A 27,057-nucleotide genomic window follows, 5' to 3' on the forward strand; every position below is an offset into this window, starting at 1 on the left:
GCCGACACCTATCCTTTATACTGTGGATAGGTAGAAGTCTTTTTAGTTTTTAGGCATGGTTTCAATTCTATTTGTGTGATGAACCTACGTCCTGTGCATCGCTTCCAGTGCTCCTGGCCTACATTAAGTAAATCCTTCACCCCATCATCCATTGCTCTGGTGAACCTGCTGACTGCTTCACACTTCTGTTCCCTGTAGAAACAAAAGCACAATTATACATAACTTTTTATTATTATTATTATTAAATAATAAAAATGAAAATGTTAAAGTTAAACTAAAAAAAGGCTTTTTACCCAGACAAAATTTTCCATTCACCAAGTGCAAATGCAAAAAAAAAATTAAAAAAAGGGAAAAAAATAAAATTAAAAAAGTTTTATAAAGACTAATACACCACAACAGGCAGTGCTAATTAGTATGGGGAAAAGACGCGTGAGGGGAACAGTGTGTCATTTTAGTCTTCCTCCAGCTGTCAGATGCAGAAAGCAGAAAATAAGCTCTCTTTGGAATCCACATTTGTATTTTAGTGTCTTATACACTGCTTACTGCATAGCTTATTTAAGAACTAGCATTCTATAATAGTGATGACCTAGAAGAGGTTGTGCAGAAAGACACCCTTATAGTAAACAGTTATGATTTATAACCTGTTAGTTATGCCAAATGCAAACTCAACAAACAGGAAATCCTGGTATTTTGGGTAATTTTATGTCCAGTGACAAACGATTGTCCCCTTCCTATCATCTAGAACATACTGACTCATTATTAGATTTAAAGGGGTTGTCCACCCCTTTTTGGGGGGGATTTTGATACTTATGACCTACCCTCAAAATAGGTCATCAGTATCTGAGTGGTAGGGGTCCCGGGTGAAGTGAATGGGGCTGTGCACGATACCAACCACAGCCGTTATAAAATGTACAGCACTGTACTTGGTAAGTACGGAAAAAGCCGCAACGCTCACACGAGTGCCGATGCCTTCTCAAATAGTGATTGGCGAAGGTCCTGGGTGTTGAACCACCACTGATCAGAAAAAAATCCCAGAAAACCCTTTAAAGTGATGGCCCATTCTCAGGATAGGCCATCAGTAGCTTATAAATGGGGGTCCGACACCCAACCTTCCTGCTAATCAACTGTTAGCTCTGCAATAGCTCTGGCGCCAGAAGCAGACAGCTCCGCCAACTTTGTAGTGGACTGAACTCATCACTGCAGCGATGCTCCTATTGACTTCAATGGGAGCAGCAGTGCTGTGATGAGTTCAGTCCACTACATAGTAGACTAAGCTGTCTGCTTCCATAGCTATCTTGAGGCTTATTAAAGTGATGACGTTTAAAGGGGTGTCCCGATTGGTATTTCTATGGGAGTACTGGAGATAACAGAGTACTGCGCCCGGCTATCTCCGGAACTCCCATAGAAATTAATAGAGCGGTCGCACGCATGTATGACCGGCTGCTCTGGTCATTTCACGGGAGCCGCAGGGGGTACGAGGCCCCTTTTCTCGCGATTGGTGGTGTCCCAGTGGTAGGGCCCCCACAGATCTTAAGATTATCCCCTATCCTGTGGATAGGGAATAACTTAAACCAACAGGAATACCCCTTTAAACTAAATAAAAAAGTTAAAATGCTTAGAGGACCTTTCACCGGTCCAAATATTGTGAACTAAGTATCATGACATATACAGCGGCGCCCAGGGATCTTACTGCACTTACTATTATCCTTGGGCGCCGCTCCGTTCTCCCGTTATGTCCTCCGGTATGTTCTGGGACTTGGTTATAGTAGGCGGAGTCTGCCCTTGTTCTGCTGGGCGTCTCCTTCTCCTAGGCTGTAGCGCTGGCCAATCGCAGCGCAGAGCTCACAGCCTGGGAGGTTTTTTCTCCCGTGCTGTGAGCTCTGCGATGAGATTGGCCAGCACTACAGCCTAGGAGAAGGAGACGCCCAGCAGAACAAGGGCAGTCTTCTCCTACTATAACCAAGTCCCCGAACATACCGGAGGACATAACGGGAGAACGGAGCGGCGCCCAGGGATAATAGTAAGTGCAGTGAGATCCCTGGGCGCCGCTGTATAAGTCATGATACTTAGTTCACAATATTTGGGCCGATTAAAGTGTCACAACCAGACAGCTGAGAAGCTCTGACAGAGGCCTTTCAGAACCTCCTCCTTGACTTTCTTTGTTGTGGTATTCAGTTACTCATCTCGTTAGCCTCTCTCAGCTGTCATGTGTTGGACTAATTGCTTCCCTTTAAATTCCTCCCCAGAATGCTTTTCTGGGCGGCTTATACTTCTTCCCGGAGTGTGTGTGGTTGCTGGTCTTGTTCTCCTTTCTGCTACAAAGTTAAGTGTTAAACATTTATCTGCTATTTTCTGTTTGCTGGATCCCAGGTGACCCTGACTCCCTCCGTATCTTGTGTAGGGAGCCGGTGGTCGTGTCCCCTCACTATTGTAGGGTGCTCAGGGGTTATATAGTCAAGGTACGTGGATATGCAAACCTCCACCATTCGGATCTTTGCATAGGCTGAGCAGCCAGGGAAAGTGCCAGGTCTTCTGCAGGGGTCTCCCTTTTGTTCCTTAGCTTTTGGATCCAGCGAGTCATTTATGCATGTTGCTTTGCCTTGTTTCCTGTACACCGTCCGTGACATTATAAGCCGCCGAAACCGTCTCAAGCATAGATCCGGTTTCACTTTTGGCTGAACGCCTTCAGGGTCTTTCATTGGAGGTAGCTGATCTCCGCAGGACTTTTTCTCAGCTTCAAGTGACCGGTTCAGCTGGCGTTCATAGAGTTTGTTCTGAGCCTAAGATCTCGCTCCCGGACACGTTCTCCGGGGGTAGGGAGAATTTTGTGCGTTTTAGAGAGGCTTGCAAACTCCATTTTCGCCTTCTTCCCCATTCCTCTGGTGATGAGGAATGGAGGGTGGGGATCATTATATCGCTGCTCAGGGGTAACGCTCAGTCCTGGGCCTTTTCGCTGCCGTAGGGGGCACGGCCTCTCCGTTCAGTGGATGAATTCTTTGTAGCCCTGGGTCAGATATATGATGATCCGGATCGTATTGCTCTGGCTGAGTCTAGACTACGTCTATTATGCCAGGGTAAACAATCCGCAGAAATATACTGCTCAGAATTTCAGAGATGGGCAGTTGATACTGGTTGGAATGATGCTGCACTCCGAAGTCAATTTTGCCATGGTCTTTCAGAGGGATTGAAAGATGCATTTGCCTTTCATGAGAGGCCTATTTCTTTGGACTCTGCTATGTCTCAGGCCGTTCGTATTGACAGGCGTCTTAGAGAGAGAGGAGAGATGTCCCCTTCCTGTCATACTCAGTTCCAGGACAGTGCAGCGGTCCCATTCTGTGCGCAGGGGTTTCAGTCGCTGTCAGCCCCTTCTGAGCAGGAGCCCATGCAGCTGGGGTTGATTGCTTCTGACAATAGAAGATTCAGCTCGCATGGGAGGGTTTGTTTTTGTTGTGGAGGTATAAATCATTTGGCAAATATTTGTCCCTCTAGGAGATTCAGGCAGTTTTCTGGGAGTAATAAAGAAACAAACAGGAAAAAATCTTTTAAAAATGTTCCGTCTGTTACTATTGGCAGGGTTGAGGCGGAAATTGAAGGTTTTCCGTTTGCTTGTAGTTCCCGTTTTGTCCTGCCGGCCTAGGGTGGCGCTAGAGAGCAAGAACATTTTTTGTGAGATTTTTGTGGATAGTGGAGCAGCGGTCAATCTCATTGATAATCAATTTGCGATAACTCATGGTTTCCAGGTGCGCACTTTGGGAAAGGATATTCCTGTTTTTGCTATCGATTCCGCTCCACTTTCCCAGAAATCATTAAAGGGCATAGTTCACAATATCCGTTTAATTGTGAGTGATGCTCATGTTGAGGATGTGTCATGTTTCGTCCTTAGCGGTTTGCCTACCCCTCTGGTGTTGGGGCTGCCCTGGCTCACTAAGCATAACCCCACCATTGATTGGCAAGCAAGGCAAATAAATGGTTGGAGTGACTTTTGCAGAGAGAATTGCCTCATGACATCTGTTTCTGAGGTTGCTACTAAGACTGTACCATCTTTTCTCTCTGAATTTTCGGATGTCTTCTCTGAGAGTGGAGTTCAGGATTTGCCCCCGCACAGGGAGTACGATTGCCCTATTAATCTCATCCCAGACGCCAAGCTGCCTAAATCTCGTTTATACAATCTTTCCCAACCTGAGAGGATCGCTATGCGTGCTTATATCTCTGAGAGTCTGAGAAAAGGACACATACGACCCTCGAAGTCACCTGTTGCCGCTGGTTTTTTCTTTGTTAAGAAAAAAGATGGTTCTTTAAGACCTTGTCTGGATTTCAGGGAGCTGAACAGTATCACAATTCGTGACCCTTATCCGCTTCTTCTGATCCCGGACCTGTTTAACCAGGTTGTTGGGGCTAAAGTCTTTTCCAAATTAGATCTAAGAGGGGCATACAACCTGGTCAGGGTCAGAGAAGGGGACGAATGGAAGACGGCCTTCAATACCCCTGAGGGCCATTTTGAAAATTTGGTTATGCCTTTTGGTTTGATGAATGCCCCAGCCGTTTTTCAGCATTTCGTGAACAGCATTTTTTATCATTTGATGGGAAAATTTGTATTGGTGTATTTGGATGACATTTTGATTTTTTCTCCCGATTTCAAAACTCATAAGGAACATTTACGTCAGGTCTTGCTCATCCTGCGGGAGAATAAATTATATGCGAAACTGGAAAAATGTGTGTTTGCGGTTCCAGAAATTCAATTTCTGGTGTTTCTTCTCTCCGCTTCTGGTTTTCGCATGGACCCCGAGAAGGTCCGCGCTGTGCTTGAGTGGGAGCTTCCTGAGAATCAGAAGGCGCTGATGCGTTTTTTGGGCTTTGCCAATTATTACAGGAAGTTAATTTTGAATTATTCTTCTATTGTTAAACCACTCACTGATATGACCAGAAAGCGTAAGGCTTTTTCTGATATCAAGGAGAGTTTTGCTTCCGCTCCCATCTTGGTGCAACCTGATGTTTCTTTACCCTTCATAGTTGAGGTTGATGCTTCTGAGGTGGGTGTGGGGGCGGTCTTGTCTCAGGGTTCCTCTCCTGCCAATTGGCGACCGTGTGCCTTTTTCTCAAGAAAACTCTCCTCCGCAGAGAGAAATTACGATGTGGGAGATAGGGAGTTGTTGGCCATCAAGTTGGCTTTTGAGGAATGGCGCCATTGGCTAGAGGGAGCCAGACACCCTATTACCGTATTTACTGACCATAAAAATCTGGCCTACTTGGAGTCAGCCAAGCGTCTGAACCCGAGACAGGCCAGATGGTCTTTGTTCTTTTCTAGGTTTAATTTTGTTGTCACGTTCCGCCCTGGAGTTAAGAATGTGAAGGCAGATGCCCTGTCACGTTGTTTTCCGGGAGGCGGGAATTTTGAAGACCCGGGTCCCATTTTGGCTGAAGGTGTGGTGGTCTCAGCTCTTTTTCCTGAATTGGAGGCAGAGGTGCAGGCAGCCCAGTCAGAGGCTCCTGATCTTTGTCCTCCTGGGAGGTTGTTTGTGCCTCTCGCTTTAAGACACAAGATTTTTAAAGAACACCACGATACGGTCCTTGCTGGGCACCCGGGGGTAAGAGCCACACTGGATCTCATCGCTCGGAGATTCTGGTGGCCTGCGCTTCGTAAGTCGGTTGAGGGTTTTGTGGCAGCCTGCGAGACTTGCGCTCGTGCCAAAGTCCCTCATTCACGGCCATCAGGTCCTCTCCTTCCCTTACCCATTCCTTCCCGTCCTTGGACACATCTGTCCATGGACTTCATAACGGACCTGCCTCGTTCCTCGGGGAAGACTGTGATTCTGGTGGTGGTGGACCGTTTTAGCAAAATGGTGCATTTCATCCCTTTTCCTGGTTTGCCCAATGCTAAGACGCTGGCGCAGGCATTTATTGATCACATTGTCAAATTGCATGGTATTCCTTCAGACATAGTCTCTGATAGGGGCACGCAGTTTGTTTCCAGATTCTGGAAGGCTTTCTGTTCTCGCTTGGGGGTTCGGTTGACATTCTCTTCTGCTTTCCACCCGCAGTCGAATGGCCAGACAGAGCGCGTCAATCAGAATCTGGAGACATATCTGCGCTGTTTTGTGGCGGAGAATCAAGAGAATTGGTGTTCTTTTTTGTCCCTTGCTGAGTTTGCTTTAAATAACCGTCGTCAGGAGTCCTCTGATAAGTCACCATTTTTTGGTGCATATGGGTTTCATCCGCAGTTTGGGACTTTCTCGGGAGAGGGGTCTTCTGGTTTACCTGATGAGGACAGATTCTCCTCGTCTTTGTCATCTATTTGGCAAAAGATTCAGGATAATCTAAAGAGCATGAGTGAGAGATATAAGCGTGTGGCAGATAAGAGACGTGTGCTTGGTCCGGACCTGAATGTTGGTGATCTGGTGTGGTTGTCCACCAAGAATATCAAATTGAAGGTTCCCTCCTGGAAGTTGGGTCCTAGGTTTATTGGGCCTTACAAAATCCTGTCTGTCATCAATCCTGTTGCATACCGTCTTGATCTTCCTCAGACTTGGAAGATCCATAATGTTTTTCATAAGTCCTTATTGAAACCTTATGTTCAACCCATTGTACCCTCGCCTTTGCCTCCTCCTCCGATTATGGTTGATGGGAATCTTGAATTTCAGGTCTCTAGGATTGTGGATTCTCGTCTTGTCTGCGGTTCTCTTCAGTACCTTGTTCATTGGGAGGGGTATGGTCCTGAGGAGAGGATGTGTGTCCCAGTGACGGACATTAAGGCCACTCGTCTCATCAGGGCTTTCCATAGGTCCCATCCTGAGAAGGTGGGTTCTGAGTGTCCGGAGTCCACTCGTAGAGGGAGGGGTACTGTCACAACCAGACAGCTGAGAAGCTCTGACAGAGGCCTTTCAGAACCTCCTCCTTGACTTTCTTTGTTGTGGTATTCAGTTACTCATCTCGTTAGCCTCTCTCAACTGTTATGTGTTGGACTAATTGCTTCCCTTTAAATTCCTCCCCAGAATGCTTTTCTGGGCGGCTTATACTTCTTCCTGGAGTGTGTGTGCTTGCTGGTCTTGTTCTCCTCTCTGCTACAAAGTTAAGTGTTGAACATTTATCTGCTATTTTCTGTTTTCTGGATCCCAGGTGACCCTGACTCCCTCCGTATCTTGTGTAGGGAGCCGGTGGTCGTGTCCCCTCACTATTGTAGGGTGCTCAGGGGTTATATAGTCAAGGTACGTGGATATGCAAACCTCCACCATTCGGATCTTTGCATAGGCTGAGCAGCCAGGGAAAGTGCCAGGTCTTCTGCAGGGGTCTCCCTTTTGTTCCTTAGCTTTTGGATCCAGCGAGTCATTTATGCATGTTGCTTTGCCTTGTTTCCTGTACACCGTCCGTGACAGAAAGGTCCTCTTTAAAGTCGTGGTCCTAGGACAGGAGATGTCTGAGGAGTTCGACCGCTAGGACCCCGTCGATCACAAGAACGAGGAAACAGTGTTCCCTGTTTGAATGGAGAGGCAGTTATGCTGCTGCCACATTCATCTCTATGAAACTGATGTAAAGTCTTTATAAAGAGACAGCTCCTTTAGGAAATAACACCAGGGATGTTAATTGAATACCAACATATTAAATATTTTCAAAATTCAGCCCCATTCACTTCTTTGGGGCTGAGCTGCACCCAGGCAATGTGACCAATGACCGTGCTACTGCGAGTGCCACCGTCTTCTTAACCAGCTGATCAGCAGGGTTGTTGGACCCCCACCGATCAGATACTGATGACTTATCTAGAGGATAGTCACAGAAAATCAATTTAAAGGTGCTATGTTATGGCAACATAATACCAAGAAAATATACCTCATTAGGCTAGTTTCACACTAGTGTTAAGAAGATTCGGCAGGTTGTTCTGACAGGGACTCTCTGGATCCAGCATTGCCGAAAGCTACATGGATGTTGTGTGGCCCCATTAACTATAATGGGGACCAGCGGAGATCTGGCTGCACCCCGGAAAATATGTAGAGAATCGGCCCGACAAATACCACTGCAGCCGGATTACAGTTAATGGGGCCAGACGGCATCAATGTAGCTTCCGGCAATGCTGGATCCAGAGACACCTGGCAGGCAGTTTGGGCCTGATCTCCCGAACACTACTGTGAAACTAGCCTTATTTACTTACAGGTTTATTTCATAAAACAGACTTTTTTTAATTTAGGAACAAAAACATTACACTTCTATTATGTCCAAGTCAGGTGCTTCTGGTTCAATTGTGGAAAAAATCATACTGCCAACTAGTTCATCCTTCTCTGCTTTCCTCTTCCCAGTCTTCCATTCCTTAAAAATTGAAAATATATAAATAAGAATACCCTCCCCAAAAAGTATCATTTTACAATAAATAGTGCATTTCAAATGAACAAATACAGTATCTTACATGAAAACACTGTAAGAAAAACAATATTTTAAATTTCTAATTTTATTTAAAATAATATTCCCCTACATTCCATGACACAATGTTGTTCCTTTTACTCAGAATCCACATTTAATCTTCTTGAGGAGCTCTGGGCAAATAAGCCAGTTTTCCTTTACACCAGGTTTGATAAATCTCCCCCTGTAAGTTTTGCTGTGGGCATGCCATTCTTCCATTACATTGCACATATTTTGCTTTCATATCCTGTTCTCATAGAAACGATTCCTTAAAATTCCTGGAACTGCTAATATTGCTATTTTGGTTTTCATAGTGGTTGAGTTTTCTACAATTTCAATGGGTCCAATATTTCTGGAAGTAAACAGTGCTGACCAATTAATGGCTTCATAGGGTAGTTCAGCGCTCGACTTTGAGAACTAACAACTTTTTTATATATATTTTATTTCACTTTTGCACCTTGCCTGGCCCCCTGACTATGGGTTCTTGGAGAACAGCTTTAAAAACACTTTTAAACGTGTGGATGACATTTTTTTAAATGCATTCAACAATTTGCTAAAGGTTTTACTAAAAACTAAAATTTTACCAAAATACAAAACATGAATTTGTGAACATGGCTGCTTTCTTTTTTTATCAATTCAGAGCTAAATAATTTTAAAGCTCATATTAGATTCAGTGAGCAATAAAATATCCCATTCAGTTCATTCATTACCTTTATCTGTTTATACAGGTGAACAGATTATAACCCGAAATCTACACACTCGCCTGTTGGGAACAACACATCATAGCAAGCAAAGAAATGCCAAACAAAAAAAAGAAAACCAAACAAACATATAAACAATGTATTAACATATTACTGCAGTGTCAACATACCTTCTCATCTCGGAAAGCGAGGAACTGCTGGAAAACATCACTCTCCGATACAACAGGATGTCGGCACATTCGAGACATCCAAGCCTGTAACCTCTCCATGCGCATCTTAATGAATTCTTCTTCAAAACGACCTAATACACATAAAATAAATAAATTAAGCATACTTTGTACATGGGCTTATGTTCATTCATACTTGTATAAAATCTCATGCACAAATAAAATCAGAAAACACAAATCGCTCACCATATAGTATAGTATCATATAGTATCTATATTCTTAGTATTCCACATAAGGTATGGCATAAAGATTTACAAACTTTGTGAGAGTAGCTCCAGGTACACTCACAATTTCCGCATTTAGAAAGGGAAAGATTCCCGGATAGAACCCACAGAATGCCGCCCATCCTAGGAGATAGTGGGAAGATCGTGTGGCACTTACTGCACCCACTGCTGGATAAGTGTTACCACGTCTATGTGGATAACTATTATACCAACATACCCCTACTCATATCCCTAACTGGAAGAGGTACTGTGGCTTGCGGCACAGTGCGCAAAAATCAGAGAGGCCTCCCTAGATCCCTGGTAGGGCAACCGCAGAGAATGGGTTAAATTGGGCTCCCCTTCATGAGAAAATGCTGGTGGTTAAGTACAAGGACAAGAGGGACGTCCTTGTACTGACCACCATTCACATTAACACCAGCTCCCCTGCTCCTGTATGAGGTACCACAACCACTACCCCCAAACCAGTTTGCATACTGGACTACAACAGGGAGGGGTGGATCTTTCAGATCAACTTCTGAAGCCCTACAGTGCCACACGAAAAACGAAAGTGTGGAACAAAAAGCTGGCCGTACACATTGTACAGAAGGCAATGTGCAATGCGTACATGCTATCGCAATCTGCACTCAGGAACTTTCCTTCAGTTCCAAGAGGTGGTTTTCAAGGCCCTAATTTTTCAAAGCCAGGCCGAGGTGGGTCCCAGTACTTCAGGAAGTCATGGTGTCCATGTTGTACCAGGGCAACATTTCCCAGGTCAAGCCCCCCAGAAAGCAAGGAAGTGAAGGACCCCAAAAAGATGCAGGGTGTGTTCCAAAAGGGGGATAAAGAAAGACACCATTTACCACTACGAAACCTGGCCTGTGCATGCAGGAGTGTTTTAAAATCTACCACAAATCCATTGAGTATTAATTTAATCCATGATGTACCCTGTAGTTTTACCACCTTATATCTCTGATATAGTGTTGCATAGCTTACAGATCCACTTTTCACCAACCACTACATATTCATTTCTATGAAACACCTATCAAGTCAAAAGTGCCCTTTCCACCCCTTAAAACGTTCGTACGGATTCACCACAGCTACTGTGGATGGGATCTAATCCTGCCCCATCCACCGCATTAACACCGCCACAGTGCCCCAATTTCTGCAGTCCTGTGCTCCACTCATCACCCGACATCGTTTGAGCCAAGTGGGGAGCTTCTATGACCCGGGCGGCCCGAGATACATTTGCGGCCTAACCGACCAGACGGATCCCCGGCCTCGATTTTCAGGCGCGGCCCGAGCGCTGGTGCTCCGTGCTAGAGGCCCTCTGGTCCATCTTTCGATCCCAGCGGAGCTCGGAGGGGATTGAGTGGAGACCAAGCTCCATCAGGTCAGTGCTCCCCCCCCGCCTCCCCCCACTCACCGGGTTAGACGAGGAACATCGGCATAGCAGTGGCGCCATCTTGGAAATGGCGTTCTCCTTCTCCAGCATCCTCCCACAAGGGAGCAGAAGTTCTCTGTGCCTGCCGTCTACCGGACCCACAGGGTACCCTTTCCTGAGAAGGAGAGGGCCACACAGGATCACCGTATACCTGATAAAAGGCACAGCCTTGATGGGGAGTGTGTCCGGTTGCTGACGGTGATGGCTGCCTGAAGGAGCTGCTCTCGCCTGCACCGCAACTTTCTGGCCAGCTACACATCCTTCTGTGATCTTATGGGGAAGAAAAAGACCCCTAACCCTCCCCGATACCACTCGCCTGCTAGGACCCTGGACCAGTGCTGGGATCGCACATAGAGTCCGGCGCTTCCTCCTCGCAGCACCAAGGCACATAGGGCCTCCCGCCATTCCTCCTTCCCTCCGCTGGATTCCCGCGCCTTGACCAGGGAAGGGGACTCAGCGCTATTCACCCCTGCTGGACCTCTTCCAGGAACCGGGCTGCTTTCCTCGCGGATCCTCTGATCTGGGGCTCTCACCGGCCGCTCCGGATTTTTAGGAGGGATCTCGCCATGATGGCTCCAGGATCCATCTCTCAGGGGACGACTGCAATTAAAGGTACTGTGACCACTAGGGGACGGGATATTATCCCAGGGGACTCTACATCCAGCCTCCTTGGGGCCTCCCCACATGAGCCCTGGCAAAATTTGCAGTCCCCAGCTCCTCCATTGCTGGACCAGGGGGACAGCAGCTCTCCTCTCCCTTCTGACATCTGGGCCAGATCCCCAAGCCATCCATCACTTGTCGTTATTGACCCCCCACCCCTGCCTGAACCTCCACAGCCCTGGGCGAGCTATTTTAGTCGCTTTCCTACAAAAGATGACTTTTGGGTTCTTATTTCTGAAGTTACGGAAGCCTGCAGAGCTGAAATTGCGGCAGTTCGCACCGATATTAAACACGTGGTGGACTGGGTTGGCTCCCTAGAAAATGCCCATGATGATACCAGGCAGTATATTTCCACGCTTCATGAATCCATTTCTGCCCAAACGGCTGTGCTCAGGGGTATGGGGCGGCATTTAGAGGACTTGGATAACCGAGGGCGCCGGAATAATATTCGAGTTCGGGGTCTTCTAGAGGCTAACGGTGACGAAGATCTCTTTGCTACACTGGAAGCCATCTTCAACATGATCCTGGGGCAACCATCCTCGCACAAGATCAAGCTGGACAGAGCTCATAGAGCACTCAAGCCTAAGGGATCTGCTGCGCGTCCTAGGGACGCAATTTGGTGTGTCCACGATTTTGCCCTCAAAGAATCCATCATGGCTAAGTCGAGATCCTTACGCAACTTTGACTTTGATGGCGCCCCAGTCCAATTGTTCCCGGACCTGTCCTGGTTCACACTCCAGAAAAGGAGACATCTCCAGCCTCTCCTCATATTACTCAGGGACCGCCAGATCGCCTATCCCTGGGGATTCCCTTTCGCTCTGACGGTCCGTCATCAAGGAAGAACAGAGACTCTCCGTTCCTTTTCGGATCTTCAACCTTTCTGCGAATCGCTTAGAATCCCTATTCCTGACATGTCGGACTGGGAGTTTGTGTCTCCAGCGCTTCCTCCGCCCCGCATTTGGTCTCCTGTAACCAGGAAAAGAAGGCCTGGTCCAAGTGTGTCCTCTTCCCCGCGGTCTCCTCCGTCATCAGGACATCGCCCATCTGCTTGATCACCAATGGCTGAGGGGAATTGGTTGTCCAGAACTGCCCCTTAACCCCTTTCGCCCTCAGGATTGATGGTCCCGGAAGGGTCCCCATTTTGATCACTTATTCCCTCTGTTTAGCCAGTCATTGTTTTCTTGTTGCTACATTACGGCGCAGGCTCTCTGAAGGCTCCACCTAGTTGTATACGGTTTTCACTTCTCTCAAATAACTTGTAGTTGGCATCCTGGTTAGCCTTAACCTGTTGGTTTCTGACACTTACACCCCTGAAAGGGCCTTCTTTATTTCCCTAGCAGGAATTACATTTCTGGGAAAAGCGTTTTAGTGCTGTTTGTCTGTCTTTGTGTTGTCCCGTCCTGTCTTTTGCCCTTCCCCTCCCTTGTGTTCTCTCTCCTGTTGTAGGTACCTGAACTTCATTGCCTGTGGAGATCGTGTACTTCAGCTCTGCCTTTGACTTGTTGTCCAACTAGTGCGAACCTCCTGACATATACGGACCTCCTTGGTGAGCTGTACCCTATATACACTGTGTTCCATTTCATTCTCACACGATAAGGTGCATAACCTTTAATGTCAAGGGGCTTAACTCCAACGCCAAGAGGAAACGCTTGCTTTTGGAATTTAAATACCTTAAGGCGGACATTGTGTTCTTACAAGAAACACACTTTGATGGCAGCTCCTCCTTCCGTTTTGCTTCTCACCTTTATCCTACCGTTTACTCGGCTACTCACAGCCGTCGGAGGGTAGGTGTTGCCATCTTGGTATCTGCACAGTGTCCCCTCAGGATTGAATCTTCAATAGTAGATCCACAGGGCCGTTACATTATACTCCGGGGCCGTTTGGCGGATAGACCTATCACCTTGTGTAACATTTATGCATAAACACGTCCCAGATTCGCTTTCTCGGCGGAATCTTCCACAAGGTGTTTGGTGGGGGTGCGGACTCTTCGGAGCCCCTAGTCCTCCTATGTTGAGATTTTAATGCAGTGTTCTCTGAATCGATGGATCGTCTGGCTCTCCCATGTAGACCAATACACTCCACACAGCAGCGCTTAGCCAGAGATTTTCGTAAACTGTTGCGGAAATACTCTCAGTATGACCTCTGGCACCTCACCTATCCCACTGATAGGTCCTTCTCCTTTTATTCGGCCCCACACCCGTATTGATTATTTCTTTGGGACCATTTCAACCCTCAGATTATTGGAAGGAGCGGAAATGGGCCAAATCACCTGGTCAGACCATGCTCCTGTACCAGTTGACATTAGTTGTCGGTCGGGCCATGTACTCCATTGCCACTGGAGACTTAATGACTCCCTCCTGAAACAACCTACCATTAGGGAGGAACTACATGAACATTTAAAGACGTATTTTGAACTCAATGAGGGATCGGTAGGGGATGTCAGCCCTATGTGGGAAGCTCATAAAGCGGTCATGAGGGGACATTGTATCGCAATAAGCTCAAAATTAAAGAAAGACTCGACTGCCTTAGTCAAGACCCTTAAGTCCCGCCTTCAAACACTAGAAGGCAAGATGGCTGCTCACCCCTCACGCTACACACTGAGACAAATTGTAGATACTAGGACCCAATTGAAGACCCTAGCCTTAGGTCGCGTCAGCAAGTTGTTACTTTACACACAACAGCGCTATTATGCCTAGGGGGAACAAACCCCACACTTTGCTGGCCAGACAACTTAGGAACCACAGCTCCCAAACGGGGCCGAGTGCTATTAGGGGATCTGACGGAACAATCTACTATGACCCCCGGGTGATAGCGGAGAGGTTCTCAGCCTATTATTCCTCCCTGTATAACTTACCCTCCGACCTTCCCACGGATGAAGGACTGAGAGATAGTACACTCCGGTCTTATTTAGCATCCTGTCGCCTTCCTACACTATCGGCTTCCAACACCTTGCCGCCCTTAATAGTCCGATCGTGCCAGAGGAGATTGGGGAGGTGGTGGAAAATCTACCTGAGGGAAAATACCCAGGGCCTTTAAGGCCAAACTAATCCCTCACTTAGTTACCCTATTTAATCATTTCCTAGGGGGCAATGCTGTGCCTGCCCCAATGTCTCACTCGTATCTCACGATAATTCCGAAGCCTGGGAAGGATCTGCACGAATGTCCTAACTATAGGCCCATTGCCCTACTTAACTCAGATCTTAAGATTTTCACCAAAACCATAGCTACCTGACTAAACATCTTTCTCCCCTGCCTGATTCATAAAGATCAGGTGGGATTTGTCCTGGGCTGTCCGGGGGCCGACAACACACGAAGAAACATTGAACTGATGGATGTCATATCTCGCTCGGGTGAGGAGGCATTACTTCTTAGTTTGGATGCAGAAAAGGCATTCGACCGTTTAGGTTGGCCATTCCTCTTTGCTACCCTCCAGGCTTACGGCCTTTCTGGCCCGTTTGTTAGAGCCATCCATAGTCTATACTCCTCCCCCACAGCGACGATCAGACTTCCTCATGCTCAACCTCGACCCATAAACATTGCTAATGGAACGAGGCAGGGTTGCCCCATCTCCCCTACTTTTTGCCATGTGTATTGAACCCCTGGCGGCCAAGATCAGGGCTTGCCCAGATATTAGAGGTGTTATGGTCAAGGATAGGGAGTTTAAGCTATCGCTATATGCTGATGACACTCTCCTTACCCTTACCAAGCTTCACATTTCCTTACCAAACCTCCACTCCATCTTACAGGAGTTTGGTCGTCTCTCGGGGTATAAGGTCAACACCCATAAAACTGAGGCCCTCCCTCTTAATCTTTCTCAGACGGCCCTGAGCTCTCTCAAAGTTAACTTTTCTTTCCACTGGAAGACGGATTCACTACGATATTTGGGGGTTGACCTCACTCCACGATATGGCGAGCTTTACAAAGCTAATTTCCCACGCATATATGCAGAGATCAGGGGTCTTCTAGATAGGTGGCACCCTCTCCCACTCGCTCTCATGGGGCGTATTGCTGACACTAAAATGACGATCCTACCCAAGCTTCTGTACCTTTTTGAGACCTTACCGATTAAAGTCCCCCTTAAAGACCTGAGATCCGAACAATGGAGTATTCCACCGCTATGTTTCAGAAAAAAATAGCACTCTTCAACGCCATATGGGACATATGGGATACTTACTGGGCCACTAGGCAACCTTGAGGATCTCTGGTGAAAGGATTGTCCCCCCCCCCCATGTCTTTGTCCATGTCATTTGTCATGTCTGTTGGTTGGTTATTTGTTGGGTTGGGTATTACTAGTTGAGAATTTCTGGGTCTTAGGGTCCTTATGGCTATCTTGCTTCTACCTGATGTTTCTTTAAGACATATTGCACAGCAGTTCTTTCTAGTGCTGGTTACAGATAAACGCAGTCTCAGTTAGTTCAATTCAATGCTTTATTTTTGTTCGGTCTTCAATGCTTCATCACTGAATATTATCAAGTATTACATATGCTCATCCAATATGTATGTGATGTATTTTGTGTATTATTGTCCTTTCCTTGAACTTCTGTGCACTATGCTATTGTAAAAGTGTATTCACGTTTCTGTTTTATACTAGGGGTGCACCGAAATGAAAATTCTGGTCCGAAACCGAAAATTCAGGATACCACTTGACCGAAACCGAAACTGCCTTTTTGCCCAAATACTTTTAAAATACTTTTTTTTTAATGATTTTATTAATAATTCTTTTTCATGAATTTAATAAATCATATTACCCACCCACCCCATAACAGTGCCATCCACAGACCCCCACCCACCCCATAACAGTGCCATCCACAGACCCCCACCCACCCCATAACAGTGCCATCCACAGACCCCCACCCACCCCATAACAGTGCCATCCACAGACCCCCCACCCACCCCATAACAGTGCCATCCACAGACCCCCCCACGCTGAGGGCAGAGTGAGGCACTGGGAAATGAAGGGAATGGTAATGTTCTGTGGGAGACATGCAGTGAAAGCCTGAAACTTTGCAAACATAAAATTATACATTTCTCATTCAAAGGGCTGTGCAGTGTCCTGTTCAACTAAATGGAACATGAAGCTCTGTAATTACCCTGCACTCTGCTCCCGCGTGATCTATGGGAACACTCAGGGAGATTTTAATGTCTTCACTTTGCAGGCGGCGTCTTACCCTGTCCCTGACACAGCAGGGTAAAACCACTTTAGCCTCCCTCAGGTTAAAAGACAGCTCCACCTCCACATTACCTTGCCCTGCTGCTTCGTGCTGCTCAGTCCTCCTCTCCTCTTCCGGTCAGAAAAAGAAGGAGGAGCTGCAGCAGTAGCGCAGAAATATGTGGAGGCGGCGCCGCACACTGAACGTATTGCTGAAGAAGTCATCATCATGATGACTGCAGGTGGCGCTGAGCGGACATTATAAAGTGGTGAGCGGGGGCACAATAACTGATGCGCGGCCGCACACCCGCGCACCTTAGAGGGAACACTGCTGCAGAGGGGGCCTCATGAATAGAATGCTTATTAATTGCACACATTTTATAACTACTGGAGCTGGGGGCCAGAGCACAGTGAACGCACCGGCCCCCAGCTCCTCCTCCCAGTCCCTCCCCGCTATTTTCGGCCGATATGTACAAATATCGGGAGAAATGGATTAGGTGCATTTTCGGCCGATATTTTCGGTGGACGAAATTTCGGTGCACCCCTATTTTATACCATAATAAACATACAATTATATAGAAAAAAACGTTCGTACGGGGCTGCTCTTTCCAAAATGGGGTCACTTCTTAGGGTTTTAAATTTCTGGGGACCTCGGGAATTTTTTTTAATGCGACATGGCACCTAAAATCAATTTCTGCCAATTGCCTGCTATGCACCTATACAGCAGGCTACAAGCACATATGGTGTGTTTCCTGAATGGGGAGAAAATACTGGGGTGCATTTTCTCCTTTAACCCCTTGTGAAAGTGAAAAATTGGGGTCTCCATGTAATTTTTCATTTTTACAAACGTGTGCTTTGAAATCCTTTAACAAGTGTTTCTGTCCTCTGTGAAACACCTGTTTGCCACCTGTTTGCTTAAAAGTACCCTTTCCACAACTTAAAATGTTCATACGGGGAGGGGGGGGGGGTGCTCTTTCCAAAATGGGGTCACTTCTTAAGGTCTGCCAATTCAGGTCAGCAAAATCCATATTTTGCTGTTTGATTCTAGAGCCCTGCTATACGCCCATACATCATTTTTAAGCACATGTGGGGTGTTGCTCTATTCGGGAGGAAATGGGGGACAAAATGTGGGGTGCACGTTGTCCTGTTACCCTTTGTGAAAGTGAAATATGTGGGTGTAAAGCAACTTTTTCTAGAAAAAAATGAAATTTTTCATTTTCACTGGCAAGTGTTAATTCTAGGAAACACCTTTGAGGTCAAAGTGCTCATTACATATCTTGAAAGATTCCTTGAGGGGTGTAGTTTCCAAAATGGGGTCACATGTTGGGGGTTTCCACTGTAGGGCCACCTCAGGGTGTCTTCATATGCGATATAACTCCCAATTACCATTCCAGCTAAATCCGCTCTGCTAAAGCCATATAGTGCTCCTTCCACTCTGAAGCCTGCTGTGTGCCCATACATCAGTTTTTGAGCACATATGGGGTGTTTCTGTATACTCCAATATCAGGGTAATCAGTTTTAAGTCTTGTTTGGCTGTTAACCCTTGATGTGTCACAAAAAAATTGATTACAATTTAAAGTCTGCAAAAAAAAAAAGGGAAATTTTTAAATGTTATTCCCATTTTCCTTTAATTCTCGTCGGACACCTAAAAATATGTAAGCCCCACAAAGTGACTTCATAACTGAACTGGTCCTGAAAAAATTGGGGCTTGGAAATTTTGCTTCTAACGTCCCAAACAAATAAAATGTAATTTTCAAAATGATCCAAACAAAGTCAACATATGGGGAATGAAAAGTAATAACTATTTTGGGAGATATTACTATCTATTTTAAAAGTAGAGAAGTGGAAATTTGGTTTTGTTTTATAACTAAAAATGAAATATTTTGACTCAAATTTACCACTGTCACGAAGTACAATATGTGACGAGAAAACATTCTCAGAATGGCCTGGATAAGTAAAAGTGTTTTAAAGTTATCACCACATAAAGTGACACGTCAGATTTGCTAAAAATGATTTGCTAAAAATGGCCTGGTCCTTAAAGGGGTATTCCCTTCACAGACAATGGGGGCATATCCTAGACCTACAATGAGAATAGAGCGGGGAAACGAACAGAGAGTGCATTGAGCATGTGCAGCTGACCTCCATTCATTTCTATGGGGCCACTGAAAATAGCCGAGTGCTGGCTCGGCTATTTCCGTCTGCCCCATAGAAGTGAATGGGAGCAGGGGCCGAGCGTGTGTGGTGCGCTCCCATTCACTTCTAGGGGAGCAGCGTTTGGTGGTGGACGGATCCTGGGAAATCCGGGGTCCTCCAGCCACAGCTCTCCGTTCTAGTTGCGAGTCCCAGAGGAGAAAAATGGCAGGGTTCTACATTAGCTTTATATTAAATACCATTGTCTTTTAGTGTTTGCCGTAGCTGTACTTGCTCTCTTGCTACAGCAAAATATCTTGTGACTTAAGTTCTTTTCCGGTTTCTGAGTCATCTGGCTTAGACACGACATGAAAAACATTCTCTGGAGCATAATGTACAAAACACATGCTCTGCTATTAAATTATGCTAGTTTTATGCAACCTGTGGTTCACTCCATTACTCATAACATTCCCAGCATGACCTGTCAACTGGTGATTTCTAGGAGCAGTGGTTCCAAACGAGGTAACAATTCATACTATGGCCTAAGACCCAAATGTCATTTATAACTGCAGTTTAAAGGGAGTGTATAGTCAGGGACATCCCTATCCAACTGTTTACATAGGCACCTGTCTGTGGTTCCCCCAATTAAAAGACATCTGTCAGCAGATTTGTACCTGTGACACTGGCCGACCTGTTACATGTGCACTTGGCAGCCGAGTTGGTCCCATGTTCATATGTGCCTGCATTGCTGGGGGAAAAAAAAAATCATATTTTAATATATGCAAATGAGCCTCTAGGAGCAACGGAGGCTCTGCTCTCTCTGCTGCTACCTCTCCACTTTGACTGACAGGGTCAGGCAGTGAAAACGTTACCTTGTCTGGCTCGGACTTCTTCTAAACTCAATCAAGATGGAGAGGATGCAGCAGTTGCAGAGAGAGCAGAGCTACTAGGTGTAAAGACAAAGCCCCCATTGCTCCTAGAGGCTCACTGGCATAAATTTAATCTTCATTTTTCTCAGCATTGTGGGCACATATGAACATGGGACCAACATAGATGTCTTCAGCTGCCAAGCACATATGCCACAGGTCACCCAGTTTCATAGGTACAAATCTGCTGACAGATGCCCTGTAAAACACAGATTTTATTTTGTTGATCCGAGGCTCTGATACTTTTTCCTAATATGTAAATTAAACCTTTAGTTTAATGAGGGTGTCACCATTGCCCTTGTTGCACCGAAGCTCTGCTCCTTTCTGTGGCCAGCCTCTATTTAGCTGCTTTGCCACTGACTTTCCCTGTCAATCAAAGCGGTGAGGGACAGGTTGGCCACAGACAGGAGTGGAGCTTGTGTGCAAAGAGAGAAACGGTGTTGCACCAAACACCTAATCAGTGTTGCACCAAACACCTAATCTGCATATTAGAAAAAAGGAGCCTCAGATCAGCAAAAGAAAAACAGCACTTTAATCAGATGAACCACAGCTATGTGTCTATGCAAATAGCAGGATAGGAAGGTCGCTGGTGACAGATTTTATTTTAATGATGACAGTTAAAGGAGTTATGCCATGATAAATGCTAGAAATGAAAATCCACCATGATATATTAAATGACAATCTCTTTCTAACAAGGTGAGAACTAGCCTTGCGACTCACATGGATCCTGAACTCGCCCCATTAATTGCTCCAACAGCTCTGCTAGATTATTTCAAGATGGCAGCTTAAGGGGTATGTCCTTTCTGCTGCAGCGCTCTCCCCATAATTCTCACATCTTCTCACTGAAGATAAGGCGGTGTCAGTTGGAAGATCGAACTGAGCATGTGCAACAACTTCAGGGAAGTAGACAGAGAAATAAGGGAAAAAACCAGCAGGTGGCGCTATACAGATACATTACATTGAATAAATCCGGGCAAATCTAAATTTGTAATTACTTGCAATTACACACGTATTCAGATCCATGTGCTGGCTTGTAGAACGTAGAGCATTTGTTGTTGAAAAAAACCCTTTAATAAATACACTAATTGAGCTAATCAGCTAGTGTAGAAGCTCAATAGACCTCTGAACTTCTCAGTATTCCTATTGGTATTCCTCACTGTTTTCAAGACCTTTATTTGTTGTTATGAACCTCTACAGGATGAAAATAAAAATAAAAATCGGTCCTCCCATTTTTTTTCTTCAGAAGTAATATTTGGAGGTTTCCATTCAATTACTGCAAGCAGAGCAAGAAACTGACTTGCAAAGTATATTAGAAAGTGGCTTACATTTTCATCAAACAGAAAAATGGTGCTGAATTAAAGGCCCCTGCCTGTTTCCTAAGATAATAATTCCAAGGGACAAAATAAAAAAAGCATACATCCAAAAATGATGAGTTATCAACTATAGTGTGAAACATCCAGGAAAGGGATTTCCTTTTCTTAAGATTTCACTTTAGTAGCATCCTTGTATTGTGATAGTGCCTGCAACGCATGTAAACCATTGTAAAAAAAAAGTTTCTGTAACAGAAGTAAACGGCAAAAATAACAACTCTGTAAGCTAAAAGACGAGCAATACAAGAGCACTGGAAAGTCTGGGAATGTCAGCAAAATGACATGCAGTTACTCTAGAACAGTGGTGCCCAACCATTTTTTGTCTGAGGGCCGCACTAGACTTGCTATAAATTTCGCAGGCTAGAACCAGGTAGCTTTGCCAGAAAGAAATGCAAACACTGTGAGGGGCACATGTGAGCATTACTGCAGTGAAGAGGGCACATATCTGGCCATTATTACTGTGAGGGGGCACGTGTGAGCATTCCCATACTGCAGGGAGCTGTATCGCTCCGGCGCCCGCCCAATCTAACCAATAGCAAAGCTCCTTGCTGTCCGGAGCATTGCTATTGGTTATTGCAGACACAGGCAGCATCGCTGCGCTGCCTGTGCCATTCACAGCACACCCTGCGCTGATAAAAAAAGCTGGGAAAGGTCTAAGGCAGTGATGGCGAACCTATGGCACGGGTGCCAGAGGCGGCACTCAGAGCCCTCTCTGTGGGCACCCACACCCTGGAAAACGTCTATGTTGTACCAATATGCCTTAGACTTCTCCTGTCAGTCTTTAGCACAGGGCGCACCATGAACAGCACAGGCAGCGCACTGAATGTAGGCAGGCTACTATAGATGAATAATAAAGGACATGGAAGATATACTATATTGGACTGTAGTATTCAAGATAAATTGCTGTGTTGGCACTTTGCAATAAATAAGTGGGTTTATGTTGCCGTTTGGGCACTCGGTCTGTAAAAGGTTCGCCATCACTGGTCTAAGGCCTCCGGTCACTGCAGGGGCCGCATGACACAGCTTCGCGGGCCGGATTAGGCATCAGTGCTCTAGAAGATGACTTTGCTGAAAAGTCTTAATCCTGATCCAACCAGGTGCTACCTTCAAGCAGAAAGCTAGATAAATTTTCAGAGATACTTCCTATACAAATACACAGTTCTGTCCTAGAACATACAATACAGCTGTAGCCTAAAGTGGAGATTGCTTTCATAGACATTTCAAGGACACGCATCACACAAATGTAGGGTGACAATTGAAAAGCAAAGTAGACAAGTAGCCCAAACTTCAATAATGCTGGCAACCAGTAGGCCAGGTAACATAGTATAGAATGTCGAAAAAAGACATTTGTCTATCCAGTTCGGCCTGTCATCCTGCAAGTTGATCCAGAGGAATGCAAAAAAAACCTGTGAGGTAGAAGCCAATTTTCCCCAAATTCCTTCCCGACTCCAATCAGGCAATCAGAATAACTCCCTGGATCAACGACCCCTCACTAGTAGGTATAGCCTGTAATATTATTAAACTCCAGAAATACATCCAGGCCCCTCTTGAACTCTTTCAGTGAACTCGCCATCTCCACCTCCTCAGGCAGAGAGTTCCATAGTCTCACTGCTCTTACCGTAAATAATCCTCTTCTACAGTGCCTTGCAAAAGCATTCACCGCCTTTACTTTTTTTTGTATTTTGTTACATTACAGCCTTAAGTTCAATGTTTTGTTCGTCTGAATTTTATGTGATGGATCAGAACACGATAGTCTAAGTTGGTGAAGTGAAATGAGAGAAATATATAAATAAAACTATTGTTTAGAAATAGAAAACAGAAAATTGGCATGTGCGTATGTATTCACCCCCTTTGTTAGGAAGCCCATAAAAAGCTCTGGTGCAACCAATTACGTTCAGAAGTCACATAATTAGTGAAATGATGTCCACCTGTGTGCAATCTAAGTGTCACATGATCTGTCATTACATATACACACCTTTTTTAAAAGGCCCCAGAGGCTGCAACGCCTAAGCAAGAGGCATCACTAACCAAACACTGCCATGAAGACCAAGGAACTCTCCAAACAAGTAAGGGACAATGTTGTTGAGAAGTACAAGTCAGGGGTTAGGTTATAATAAAAAAATATCCAAATTTTTGATGATCCACAGGAGCACCATCAAATCTATCATAACCAAATGGAAAGAACATGGCACAACAGCAAACCTGCAAAGAGACGACCGCCCACCAAAACTCACGGACCAGGCAAGGAGGGCATTAATCAGAGAGGCAGCACAGAGACCTAAGGTAACCCTGGAGGATCTGCAGAGTTCCACAGCAAAGACTGGAGTATCTGTACATAGGAGGACAATAAGCCGTACGCTCCATAGAGTTGGGCTTTATGGCAGCGTGGCCAAAAGAAAGCCATTACCTTCAGCTAAAAACAATAAGGCATGTTGGGATTTTGTGAAAAGGCATTTAGGAGACTCCCAAAATGTATGAAGGAAGGTGCTCTGGTCTGACGAGACTAAAATTTAACTTTTCGGCCAAAGAAAACGCCATGTCTGGCGCAAACCCAATACATCACCCAAAGAACACCCTCCCCACAGTGAAACATGGTGGTGGCAGCATCATTCTGTGGGGATATTTTTCAGCAGCCGGGACTGGGAAACTGGTCAGAGTTGAGGAAAAGATGGACATTGCTAAATACAGGGATATTCTTGAGCAAAACCTGTACCACTCTGTGCGTGATTTGAGGCTAGGTTCACCTTCCAGCAGGACAATGACCCCAAACACACTGCTAAAGCAACACTTGAGTGGTTTAAGGGGAAACATGTAAATGTGTTGGAACGGCCTAGTCAAAGCCCAGATCTCAATCCAAAAGAAAATCTGTGGTCAGACTTAAAGATTGCTGTCCACAAGCGTAAACCTCCAACTTGAAGGAGCTGGAGCAGTTTTGCAAGGAGGAATGGGCAAAAATCCCAGTGGTAAGATGTGGCAAGCTCACAGAACTCGGAACTGCCTGCTCCCGGTGACCGCATGTGTTTCAGAGTGGCTTGCAGCACCGGTAAGGACTTACCTCTGCATCGCCGGGCTTGGGAATAAAGATGGCAGATCGCATGTGTTCGTCGGCGAACACTGTGAACTGGCCATCACTGATAGAGACTTATCCAAAGCGACTTAGAGCTGTGATTGCCGCAAAAGGTGGCTCTACAAAGTATTTAGACTTTTTTTTGTTATTTTGTCCTATTTGTTGTTTGCTTCACAATAAATAAACATCTTCAACGTTGTGGGCATGTTCTGTAAATTAAACGATGCAAATCCTCAAACAATCCATGTTAATTCCAGGTTGTGAGGCACCAAAATACAAAAAAAGTCAGGGGGGGGGGGGGGGGGTGAATACTTTTGCAAGGCATTGTATGTTTGTGTACAAATGTTCTTTCCTCCAGGCGCACAGGATGTCCCCTCGTCACAGTCACAGTCCTGGGGATAAATAGATTATGGGATAGATCTCTGTAACGTTTATGCATAGTAATTAAATCTCCCCTCAGTTGTCTTTTTTCTAAAGTGAATAACCCTAATTTTGATAATCTTTCAGGGTACTGTAGTTCCCTCATTCCAGTTATTACTTTAGTTGCCCTCCTCGGAACCCTCTCCAGCTGTGCTAAGTCTGCCTTGTTCACAGGAGACCAGAACTGTACACAGTACTCCATGTGTGGTCTGACTAGTGATTTGTAAAGTGGTAGGACTATGTTCTCATCACGGGCATCTATGCCCCTTTTGATGGAAACCATTATCTTATTGGCCTTGGCAGCAGCTGCCTGAGACTGGTTTTCACAGCTTAGTTTGCTGTTCACTAAAATTCCTAGGTCCTTTTTCATGTCAGCATTACCCAGTATTTTACCATTTAGTATGTACAGGTGACTTGCATTATTACTACTCATGTGCATAACGTTACATTTGTCAGTGTTAAACCTCATCTGCCACTTCTCTGTCCAAGCCTCCAATCTATCCAGATGCATCTGTAGCAGTACCGTGTCAATTACTTTACACAGTTTAGTGTCATGTGCAAAAATTAATATTTTACTGTGCAAGCCTTCTATAAGATCTTTAATATATTGAAGAGAATAGGGCCCAATACTGACCCCTAAGGTACTCCACTAGTGACAGTGACCCAATCTGAGTGTGTACCGTTAATACCTACCCTCTGTTTTCTATCACTGAGCAAGTTACTTACCAATATACAGACATTTTCTCCCAGTCCGAGCACTCATTTTATATATTAACCTTTTAAGTGGTACAGTGTCAAATGCTTTGGAGAAGTCCAGATATACGATATCCATTGATTCGCCGCTGTCTAGTCTAGAACTTACCTCCTCATAGAAACTTAATAAATTAGTTTGACATGACTGATCCCTCATGTCAAACTAATGACATGAGGGATCAGTTTTGGCGTTATTTACTTATTTTCATTGAGGTGCTCCAAGATAGCATCTCTTAGAAAACCTTCAGTTTACCCACGACTAATGTTAAACTTACTGGCCTATAGTTTCCAGGCTCTGTTTTTGGACCGTTTTTGAATATTGGCACCACATTTGCTATGCGCCAATCCTGTGGGACACTCCCTGACAGTATAGAGTCCTTAAATATTAGAAATAAGGGTCTGGCTATGACATTACTTACTTCTCTTAGGATACGGGGGTGTATGCCATCCAGTCCTGGCGATTTGTCCATTTTAATATTTTTAAGACGCGGCTGTACTTCTTCCTGGGTCAGACAGGGCACTTTTAATGGGGAATTTACTTTTACATTCTGCATTTCATCTGACAGTTTATTTTCTTCAGTGAATACAGTGGATAAAAAAAAAAAAAAACTTTAATAGCTTTACTTTCTCCCCATCACTCTCTGCAACTCCCTCCTCATCACTCTGGTAAGGGCCAACACCTTCAGATTTATACTTTTTACAATTTATATAACTGAAGAACATTTTAGGGCTAGTTTTGCTCTCTTTGGCAATTAATCTCTCGCTCTCTAGTTTGGCCGCTTTTATTCGTTTTTTACATATTCCATTTTTTTCCTTATAGTTCTTCAGTGCTTCCTCACTACCCTCCTGTTTTAGTGATTTAAATGGTCATAAAGGAGATTCTTTTTACGAACCTGAGAGATACCAAAACTAAATAATTGTTGCAAATCACATTCATACTTAAAAGGGTTGTCCGGGCCTGTCCTCAGGATAGGTCATCAGTATCAGATCGGCGGGGATCTGACATTTGACACCCTCGCCAATCAGCTGTATATGAGGAGATGGCGCGTGTAGTGCTCATGTGTCCCGCCTCTCTTCTCTCTTCCTGTTCATCCCTGCTGTTTATCGTCTTTACCATAGACAGCAGCAGCAGACAGGAAGAGAAAAGGGAGAAGCCATTTGCGCATTGCACGCGCCATCTCCTCATACAGATGATCGGCGGTGGTGCTGGGTGTCGGACGCCCGCTGATCTGATATTTATGACCTATCCTAAGGATACGTAATCAATAGTAAAAGCTTGGACAACCCTTTTCAAGAAGGCAAATATTTAACTCCGAACCATTACTGTCCTATATCACTGCTGGATGTAGATGTTGAACCATTTGCCAAATTCATGGCAAACAGACTGAAACAAGTGCTGATGGGTTGAGAGAGGAAGCATAATACCACTCAGATTTTACACTTTATCCAGTTCAGCCAGTTGAAAAACATCCCTCTGGTCTTATCATAAACTGAGATGCGGTCAACAGGATGGACTGGATATATCCTCTAATCTTTCTTAATTTTGTTTTCTGGCTGGATTTAATCAGCAAGTTTCTCTCTCTCTCTACTCTTCTATTAATGCTAGGATGTGGGGGTCAATGGCT

General features: G+C 45.2%; 1 protein-coding gene across 4 annotated transcripts in view; it reads right to left on the reverse strand.

Annotated features, from left to right (window-relative positions):
* The window catches only part of SNX9 (sorting nexin 9), a 244,475-nt gene that overhangs the window by 15,813 nt on the left and 201,605 nt on the right, over positions 1-27,057 (reverse strand). For all 4 annotated transcript variants that reach the window (XM_044291890.1, XM_044291892.1, XM_044291889.1 and 1 more), the window contains 3 exons: positions 9,257-9,387; positions 8,192-8,295; positions 89-192 (listed from right to left, as the gene is read on the reverse strand). In XM_044291890.1, the coding sequence (XP_044147825.1) occupies positions 89-192; positions 8,192-8,295; positions 9,257-9,387 (339 nt within the window). The remainder of the gene's footprint in view (positions 1-88; positions 193-8,191; positions 8,296-9,256; positions 9,388-27,057) is intronic.

Source organism: Bufo gargarizans, chromosome 4 (assembly GCF_014858855.1).
Source record: "Bufo gargarizans isolate SCDJY-AF-19 chromosome 4, ASM1485885v1, whole genome shotgun sequence".
NCBI classification, from domain to species: domain Eukaryota; kingdom Metazoa; phylum Chordata; class Amphibia; order Anura; family Bufonidae; genus Bufo; species Bufo gargarizans.